The sequence below is a fragment of the Peromyscus californicus genome, unplaced genomic scaffold (genome assembly GCF_007827085.1).
Source record: "Peromyscus californicus insignis strain IS unplaced genomic scaffold, ASM782708v3 Scaffold_12__1_contigs__length_115047231, whole genome shotgun sequence".
Taxonomy (NCBI): Eukaryota; Metazoa; Chordata; class Mammalia; order Rodentia; family Cricetidae; genus Peromyscus; species Peromyscus californicus.
Window position 1 is genome coordinate 71,003,280 of NW_026294413.1, and position 10,583 is coordinate 71,013,862.

The following is a 10,583-nucleotide window of genomic DNA, read 5'->3' on the forward strand; positions in this document are numbered from 1 at the left end:
CATATGTAGCTTCAAACCCTCTGCTGCTTCCCTTCTCGTTGGCCTTTGAGACTCTGAAGAGGAGCTGTGGACCTTCTCCAGGATATTGGACATACCACAAAAGAGTCGGGTACCCTGTGGCTGAATAAGTGCAGTTTATAAATAGGAAGTCATTTTTTGGGAGAGTCACTTGACCTTGTTTCTGGGTTACTGAGTCTCCCTGGGTCCTCCCTGGAGGAAGAAGAGGATACCTGTGTCACATTAAGGACAAAGCTCTTAGATGATTAAATATTTTTGACATCATAGAAGAAAGAGTTCAAATTTTAAGTCATTTCACTTACCAAGCATGAACAACAGCATCACAGTCACTAAAGCTGGAGAAGTGGTCATCTTTAGTGTCACCAAGTAATGTTCTTGACTCCTCACATGAAGAAATGATGAAATGACATCAAATGATGAACCTGGGAAGCTTATAATTCCCAAAGATAATGATCTTATGTCAAGAAACTCCTCCCCCTGGTGGACAGAGACTAAACTAGGGTCTCTTGCATACCTCCTAGAAGTCAGAAATGTGCTATCATTTTGAAATCATTCATAAGGCACATGAAAAATTTTAAGTGTCCCTTATAAACATAAAGGATATAGCCAATGGTCATTAATATATTCAATGTTGTCATTCTTAGGATTCAACCCGACTTGAAAGTTTTTATAGTAGAGCAACTGATGTGTTCTCTGTTTTGGTTTTTTACCATGGGATAAATTGAAGGCAAGAAGTTGATTTTACCAGTTCATATTCACATATTTGAATTTGTATTAAGATATTATGCAGCCTAAAGTGATGGCTCAGCACTTGAAAGTACTTGTTGCTCTTGCAGAAGCCCCAGGTTTGATTCTCAGAACATACATAGTGGTTCTCAACCAAATGTAACTCCAGTTCTGGAGAAACTGACTCTCTCTTCTGACCTCCATGGCCAGCAGGCACACATATGGTACCTAAACACAAAACAGGCAAAACATTCAAAAGCATAAAATAAAATAAATAAAGCTTTAAATTTTCTTACAGGTATTGTGAAATGAAGTGATTACAAACTGGCCTGGGGAATGTGTAATCATTAAAATCTGCACTTTTTACCTTCTAGAAATTTGTAATAATGGGTTTATGCTGCCCTTTTACTTCGAAGGTCATTGGTGTCTTGAAACGTTTGAAGATTAACACACAGAACAACCACAACAAAGGAAGCAGTTGTGAATGGCATGTAGGACTCACATGCTGTGCCATCCTCTACACCAAATGTAGGCTATGACCATTTTCTTAACTCTTTTCTATAAGTCTTTGTGACCAGTGGTGCATGCTTTTAGGAATCACAAAGCTGACTATGATTTAGGTTTGGGGTGACATTTGTGACTCTTCCTTGCAGATCTGACAAGGGCATTGCAATCAGCCAGCTCACATAAGTGTCTTCAGAAAAGCTTCTTCCTTCAACTGTCAAAGCTTCTAATAATGAGTCTGGCTTTCACGACAGCCACGTTTCTGTGGGAGCTCCTTCTATCCTTTAATTTGGTCTTAGTAATATTTTATCACTGACAGAATTTATTGTCTCACAAATCTATTTTCCCTCACCTTTGTCCACATCTGTTTCCTAATTCTTGTTGTTTTTAAATTGTAACTTGGAAATGCCAGCCTTTGGCTCAGAAACTTTGTCTCTTACTGTTCAAAGTAATGAAGATTGAGCCCATCTGGATTATCCTCACTTACAACTTCTGAAGTTGCTTGAGAATGTGTTTTTCATACTATTTTTCTATATAAGATGTAGAATTATTTCTTCAAGCAATATTTTCTTTCTTGTTTCCTTTCTTATTTTTACAGTTACACAGCCTTAGACTTTTGCACATACTGACACACTGCGTATGTACCTCCTCCTACAGAGCAGGACTCAATCCCAGGAGAAAGTAGTTGTCACCCCTACAAATCATCAGGTCAAGTGGGCACGCCTTGCTTGTCAGGTTAGTCATTCACAACACTGGGGCCACAGCACACAGCATAATTTTGAAGCAGAGTATCAGCAACTCCTGTAAGAATCTGTTATACAGAGCTTTTGGATTGCCATACACATGGACATGCTAGAATCAGTTCACACAGAAAAGAGATGAAAGCTTACCCTTTATTTCAGATGTTGCTCTCTGAACCTACTCCTCAAACTGTTCATTTTCCACTGTTTATTTAAACCAAGATAACATAGTACACAATATATGCTTATACACATATAATATACACAATAAATGTGAATTTAAAAACCATTAAGGATCAATCAACAATATAATCTAAACTTCCTTGGTCATTTTGACCTACTCGTATGTATTTTTAATATCTGTATGTTAGTGTCTACTGTCAAACAATGTTACAAATGTTGTCCTAGAATATCTGACCTAGCAAAAAGGGTGCCACTCCAGCCCTGGTGTCAGGTTTGAAGACAGGCTGCAGGTGCCTGGGGAGCAGTGTGCATCTGCTGCACAGAAGTAGATGGCTGAATCTGCAGGCTGTGTTGCTGTGATGTACAGTGAAAGGTGTTTGTCTTTCTTATCCAATAGAAGGGTGAGTCTTTGGTTCTGCTTTCTTTCCAAATTTGAACGGATGTCAATGATGAACTGAGGATGCTTCCCAGGCTCTTGCTTATACCAAGGGAAGTAGACTGAGAGACTGTCTGTGTAAGTGCAGTTGATGACAGCACTGTCTCCCTCCTGGTACTAAGGATGGAAGGATGCTGCTCCACCTGCTCACCTCTGCCCTCCCCTATGCAGAGATGGAGAGAAAGGAGAAAGGTTATCAAGTCATTTTTCTTCCTTATCTTTTTCAGGTGGTAAATAGAGAAAACCCAAATGAACCATTTTTCTGAACATCCACGGACCTCCCACTAACATACCCAGTCATCTCACAATCCTCAACTCACAGTCCATCTGCAGCCAGAGGAAAATGAATAAAGCCTGAACAGCTGTCTTCATTGTGCTTCCTCCTCGGATTAGTTGTAGGTGCTCGGTCTCTAGCCAGCTGAGCATCTTGAAAGTTCCAATTGGCCTTTTGTTGTTATAACAATCATACATGCTGAGTTATTTGCCCAGCCAATAAGAAAAAGCCTGCTCATTGAGAATTCACTAAGATGTCCTTTTTGTGCATCAGCTGAGGTGCACTGCCACCCTGTGGTCAGATTTCTAACTGCAGAAATCTAGTTCGTTTTTCACTTAATTCTAGTAAAGATTCTGCCCACCTCTGCCATCCTTACTCTTCCAAGCTAGTGATCACACAGACTGTGCATCTACTCAACCAGACGAGAGCACTAACTCTGTATTCACCTTAGTGAGGACCACATTGTTGGACCTGGCTGTGTCATATAGCCTATGAATCAGTCTAACCAGGTGAGTGCTCCAGATCCCCAATATGTCACTCAATCTTCACATTCCCAAGCCTAGCTATGGTTATACCGCCTGTGCACCAGCTCAGCCAGTTGAGTGTTTCAGATCTCCATTCACTCACATCTTCCCCACACTCACAGAAAGACTATTTTGGGTCTTTCAGCCTTCATTCCAACCTAGAGTGTTAAGTTGCCCAGAACCTCTGCATGTCATTTCACAGTAGCAGGCAAAGTTGGACTTGAACAGCTTTTACACCAGCACACAGACATAGACCTGAGGCATAGTCACACACTTTCTTGATAACCTTTGAATTAGAATCACTCTCATCCCCGCCATCAATAATGGGTATCTCTATTTGAAGGACAGACCTACCAACCCTTCAAACCTCATCTGAAACCAACCTAATCTGAGCAATAGCAAAACAGAAACCAAATTCTACTCAACAGAGGCAGGCTATAATATCAGACACAATGAAAGACACATCATATCACAAACACACATGCATTATTAAAGTTCAAGACAAGACAACCCCCATTCCCACAAAACCCACCAGTTCTATAGAAATGTTCTCCAATGGGAATTACCTAGATAAACCTCAGGACAGTAAACAGGGACTTAGAGGGTATGGGAAAAAGAAGCTCTAGAAAAAGCAATAGCAGGACACAGTTTCTATGAAGTGGAAATGGGAAAAGTGAAGAGGGCTTTAAATGGAGAGTGAAGACAGAGATCAGTGTAGGGGGAGAGGGAGAGAGGAGGGATAAATAACATTAAGAGTGTTGGAAAAAGTCACAGGCCATCATTATTTTCTATTTACCCCAAAATACATGTTATATATATATATATATATATATATATATATATATATATATATATATATATATATGTGTGTGTGTGTGTGTGTGTGTGTGTGTGTGTGTGTGTGTGTGTGTGCATTTGTATACATAAATAACTAATCAAAATTATGTTATGCCACGTGGGGTGATAATGCTCCCCTAGAGCCATAGACTGCTTAGCATAACACCTGGTATGAGAAACCTCATTTCAAGTGTTCGGTCATGACAGCCCAAGACAGGACTACCAAAATAACACAGACTATTATTATTGTCTTTAGTTAATTTACAAATTTGAAGATAAGTCCCTATTCTCAAAATATTATATATTTTGTACATAGGACTTGGAAGAATAGGCTACAACTGACCTAGGAGTCTATTTCCTGAGGACTCTCATAGTATTCAGAGATATTCTGAAACCAGCCAAAGAAAAAGGCAGTCAATACTCCTACCCAGCTGTAATACCTAAGAGCCACAACAATGACCAGCATCCAAATCACCAATAGTGACACTTAGGTCTTGGAGGTAACCAACAACCATTGAACTGGACTTACAGCTCACTCAATGGGAGGGTACTGTCAACTTCACCAACTGCTCATGACTCTTTTAGAGTCAGGAACTCTAAAAGAGAACTACCCAATGCCATTTTCCTAAGCCAGTGTAATTCCTAACTGCATTCTAAATCCTTATCCTCATGCCCACAGATGTTGTGGAATATTATTTTAACTATGTAAATATGGGTTACATTTGTTTATGCTACAGAATATTACTTTAATTATGTGAAGGTGTGTTACATTTGTTTCTGCTGTCTTAGTTAATGATGTAAATATCTGTTACATTTGTTTGTACTGCATTTGTTTAATTATGTAAAGATGTGTTGCTGTTTCACCTTGCCTGCCTAAGATACATGATATCTTAAAAAAAAAAAAAACCCTGAATGGCCAATAACTAAGCAAGAGAAAGATACGCAGAGCTGGCAGGTAGAGGGGAAAAGAGGGGGGAGTAAATCTAGGTTTGTGAGAAAGTAAAGAATGAAGAGAAAGAGAAAGAAAGACAGGAACACGCCCCGGGGCCAGAAGCTAGGTAGCTGCCAGCCAGCCAGCCATGGAGACAAGAGGAAAGTAATATATACAGAAGGAAGTGGGGGAAAGTAAAAACCTCTGAGGCAAAATGTAGATAAAGAGAAACAGGTTAAGTTATAAGAGCTAGCAAGAAACAAGCCTAAGCTAAGGCCGAGCATTCATATTTAATCAACTCTCCCTGTCATGATTTGAGAGCTGGTTGGTGGCCTAAAAGAAAAAGCCTGCTACACACAAATAAGTGTACCTCATCAAAGAAGGTTCTTTTTGCAGCAGTAGAAGACCAGAAAAGAAAATATAAGTAGTCAAAATGCAGAGAACAACTGACCATGGGGTGTTGTGGAATTTAATATTTGTTTAACTTTGTAAAGATGTGTTTTGTTTTTTTGTATTGCAGAATATGTAAGGATGTGTTGCATTTGTTTATGCTGCATTTGTTTAACTAGATAAAGATGCATTACCTTTGCTTTACCTTGCCTGCCTAAGGTACCTGGTTGGTCTAATAAAAAGCTGAACAGCCAGTAGCTGGGGAGTAGAGGGATAAGCAGGGCTAGCTAGCAGAGAGAATAAGTAGGAGGAGGAATCTAGGTTCTGGGGTGAGAATGAGGGAGTAAAAGAGAGAGAGCCAGCCAGGGCCAGACAGACAGACAGACACTGAGGAAGCAGGAAAGCAGGATGTACAGTACACAGATAAGGTAAACAAGCTCCAGAGAAGCACATAGATGAAAAGAAATGGATTAATTTAAGTTTTAAAAAAAAGCTAGCTAGAAACAAGCCTTAGCTAAGGCTGAGAATTCATACTTAATAATAAGTCTCCTTATCATAATTTGGGGGCTGGAGGTCCAAGAAAGCGTGCTACAGGTGGGTGCCTAGTCAACTGATGCATGTACAGCACAAGCCCTACAGAGAGCATTGCAGAAAGGCTGGTCCAAAGTTAGAATACACTGAGATAGCATCAAGTTAGGGTGCAAAAGAATCATTTCTGCATTGCCTCTTGGCTTTCACTTACTTTTGGATGAGCTGACACACTCCATCTCATTGAATGGAGATAAATCTTTCTATGAAATCTAGGCTGGCCTCTAGCTTATGATTCTCCTATTTCAATGGCCAACACAGACATTTTTGTGTGTATGCTTTTGTCAGAGTTATTATGCTTTAGCAAGTTTTGTCTCTGGAGGAAGGTTGTATTGCCTTGTTGTTTTTTTAGATTTTCAGGATTATTTGAGAGAACATTGAGTTGGGCAAGTAGGGAGATGAGGAGGATCTGGGAGGACTTAAGGTATGGAAAAGAATATAATCAAAACATGTTGTATAAAAGGTTCAAAAGTGATAAAATTTTGATAAAAAATACTGACATTGCTCTGTTAGTGTATCTTGAGTTTTGGTGCAATGATGTGTGATATCCTGTGACTTTTCTAACTTCACCTTGCACAATTTCACTTACCAGTGTTTAAAATATTATTCTTTTAGCAACTTCCTTTTCAAGTTGTGTAATTGGATGATGTCAGGTGCTCCTCAGAAATACAAAACTCCAAATGAACATTTGACAGTTTCTGAATTTGGGAAATCACAAAGCTGACATTTGAGATCCTGTGGCTACTTCATGTACTGTGATAACAGCAGCAGACACATCTAACGAACAGTTGAAGACATAGGCTTTATTAAATCTAGGTTTGATGATTGTAGTGGAACAATGTTTCAGAAATGATTTGACTCCTAATACAAATGAGTTTTGTGTAAGTCTTCTTTTATTATAAACATAAACTTATATAGTAATGGTTTAATACTTTCTCAGACATTTTTTTTGGTAAGTTGAGGAGATCTGATAAAGTGAAAATGGCTTCATTATTTGTGTCTTAGTTACTGTTTTATTGGTATAAAGAGACACCATGTCCAAGGCAACTTATAAAAGAAATTTAATTTTGGACTTCTTTAAAGTTTCAGAGGGGTAGTCCATTATCTTCATGGCTAGAAGCATGGCAGCAGGCTGGCATGGTCCTGAAGAAATAGCTGAGAGATTTCCAATCCTGATCAGTAGGCCACAGGCAAAAAAAGAGACAGTGGGTCTGGTGTGGGCTTTTAAACCTCAAGCCCACTTCCAGTGACACATCTCCTCCAACACTTCCTCCAACAAGACCACACCTCCTAATGTTTTCCAAATAGTTCATCAACTGAGGCCAAAGCATACAACTGCATGAGCCTATGGGGGATTTTTTTCACTCAAACCAATATAATTCAGATGTAATTCAGACTCCCTATAGGTGCATTTTATCATTGAATCTTCAATTATAAGGAAAATTAGTTTATATGAACTCAAATCATTTGGAATAGCACACACAACCCTACACAAGTCCAAGATACACAAAATTTCAGTGTGGGGTATGAGTATAAAGTCCCATCCCTAACTAAGGAGATATTGACATCGGATAGCAACTAGGAGAGTGAGAATCTTTTTTCTCACTCCAGGGAAGGCCACACATTCAAGAGGTATGGATAACACAAACCGTACTTGAAAGTTTTGTCTTTTCCCAGAAACAAATAAAGAAAAGTAGGAAAGTATGGACGAGGGGTGGAACTGGTAGGAATTGGAGAACTGAATATGATCAAAGTCCATTGTATTAAATTCTCAAAAAAACTAATAAAAGTCCCATTCTTCTGATAATGGAAAGATATGCAATTGACTGTAACACTGGGTCATTTCTTTTCTGTTCCCTGAAGAACACGTCTGTTTAATGCCTTTGTAGAACAATAATGTAAAATCAGTGAACACTGTGCCAAAGGATCTACCTGACAGTACTCTGAACCTTTGTCATCCTTGTCAGTGGTTTCAGTAATTTTCATAATAATTTCTTATTGGTGAAATTATTAAGGCAACTCCACGTAGTTAAAAGGGAGGTTTATTTTGTGGGGTAACTAACATGTGAAGGGATAGGTAACAGGGTCTGGCAAAGGTGAAGCACAGGCCTGTGGTGTTCTTTGGAGAACTCTGCTAGGTCTACCTCCAGTGTCCAGGTTCCAGGAACCAAGAGAGCCTGAACATCCAGATCTCAGTACTTCAGGGTCCTCTCTTGGCCCCACCCCCACCTTGTAGGCGTGACATTTACTGAAGCCTCAATGGGGGTTGGAACTTCCAGATCAAAGTGGGAATGGCTACCCACTACAATTTCTTCCAAAAATGGGTATCTGTAAGGAAAGGGTACACTGAAGTGAAACAGCAATCCTGAACTGTCTATGTTAGTGGAGCTGACAGAGATGCAGCATAAATTGGAAACCCCACAGCTGTGCAAAGCCTCCTGCAGAGTCTCCCTGTGGCAGGGCTGTAGCTGCGCACCCAGCTGCAGTTTAAGGTAAGGCTGCAGGCTTGCTGGGAGCACTGTGCATCAGCAGCACAGAGGTAGGTGCCTGAGTCCTCCAGCTGGGCATCTCTGATGTGCAGGGTGCTGTAGCGCTCCCTAGAGTCAAATGTTGACTTTAACCTCGCATTCTCCTTTGTTCCTGGAGCCATGAAGAACAGACTAATGAGGCTGCCCCCGGAATTCTGTCGGAACCACTGCACGTTTGTCATGGTTATAGAAAAATTGCATCTCAGAGCAGAGCCGGCTCCCTCCTGGAGACTGAGGGCTGGAGGATTCTGCTCCACCTGCATCCCTCTCACCCCTGCTCAGAGAGAAAGGAAAAAAAAAAAGTCATATGACAGGCAATCCTTCCTTGGTTTCCTCCACCCTGTCAGATATCCCGGGAGACAGCCACCAGGAGCTTTAGGTCAGCTTTGTTCTGGCCCTCCCACTGGCAGCTCTGGAACACCCCTAACCCATCTGGGAGAGCCCCCAACTCACAACAAACCTGCACCCACAGCAGCCCCAGCACAGCTCCCAGGCTCCTCTCCATGGATCCTGTCAAACTGCTGAGACTCCTTCACCCCAGTTCCAGACAGTGTCTAACTTAGTTCCAACCATGAGCAGGCTCTCCCTCGTTCACCAGGCACCAATAAAATCTGAGCTCTTTCATCTTGATGGAAATCCCCACCCACAGCAGCCCAGTGAGGCCTCACAGTAACTGCTCCCTAGCTGTGGATGAAAACCCTGCAGGGAACAGGAAGCTATGTCACCTAGAGCTTGAAAACTAAACAGGGTTTATTCGTTTGTTTGTTGGTTGTAACAGTTAGAGACATTTGAGGGAAAATGTGAGAAGGAGGGGATGATAAATCAGGATAGAGCCGAGGTCTCCTTACATCATAGAGAATAGAAGGACAGAGAGAGTAAGCTATTTCTTAAATTCAATAATTTGACAGAATTTGAGAAATTGGTTGTGTGAAAATTCTTATAAAAGAAAACTCTTTGAAGGAATGCAATGTATGCTAAGGAATAAATACAGGTTCTTGAAATCAGCAGATCACCAACTGCTAAGAAATGTTTCCAATGAAACTTTCATTTGTTAAAACAATCAGGTTGTGAACACAACATTCACCCTGATTCATTTTCCACCTCTGTTCTTCTCCAGTCCCTTCCCTGCACCCTGCAGATCCACACAGTGCTGCTCAAGTTCAGTAGTATTCTCTGTGTTTTCTTCTTCTGTTTTTGTGCCTTATTATTTTACTCCCTTCGACTAATTATTCGTTTTCCTGCTAGTCTGAGAGGAGATAATGAAAAGTTTGGCTATGACAGGTATTGGAATAGTTTCTGGGTCCATGAACTCTGGAGACTTTCATCATAAAATTTTAAAACTTGAAGTCACAGAGTTAGATGTTTTCTATTGAGCTTCAGAGGTCGTGTTGACCAGGAAAATTCTATTTCCTCTTGTCACCTCAAAAAATCATCCTCACAGTGGATTTCCCGGCTCCTCTAGGTTTACAGTTCCACAGAACAGCACAGCTAACAACCAGGAATAAACCTTGCTTTCTGTGACTGACAGCCTCACATGTTCTCTGGTCTCTTTAACCACCCAACCCTCAGGAACTTCAGAAAGTCATTTCCAGGAAGCCTGCAGTGCCCCCTAGTGGACCAACACCATCAGCAAAGGTGACTTCAGGCCATAACTCCACATGTCACACAAAAGCAACCCCCTTCACTTCTTTAGTTCCTGATGGAGGAAATGCAAGATGGTCAGAAGACATGACAGTCTAGATGGAGTGGGGGGTAAAGGTGAATCACTTTGAAAGTGATACATCATGGAGATTAAACCTCTAAATAAGCTATTATTTCTTATCATGGGCTATTTATTAGATTTATATAATTTAGTTCAAAATAAATCTATAAGCATTGACTAAAATTTTACTGAAAGTGGATAA

General features: G+C 40.5%; 1 pseudogene and 1 gene segment (V, D, J or C); both read right to left on the reverse strand.

The window, feature by feature from the left end:
* Positions 1-2,406: 2,406 nt before the first annotated feature.
* Positions 2,407-2,979, reverse strand: LOC128106919 (T cell receptor alpha variable 13-1-like; annotated as a pseudogene).
* A 5,546-nt stretch (positions 2,980-8,525) lies between these two features.
* On the reverse strand, positions 8,526-9,184 carry LOC128106920 (T cell receptor alpha variable 22-like). The segment is given in 2 exon segments: positions 8,526-8,953; positions 9,133-9,184. Coding segments are annotated over 2 exon segments (480 nt in total).
* Positions 9,185-10,583: the final 1,399 nt, after the last annotated feature.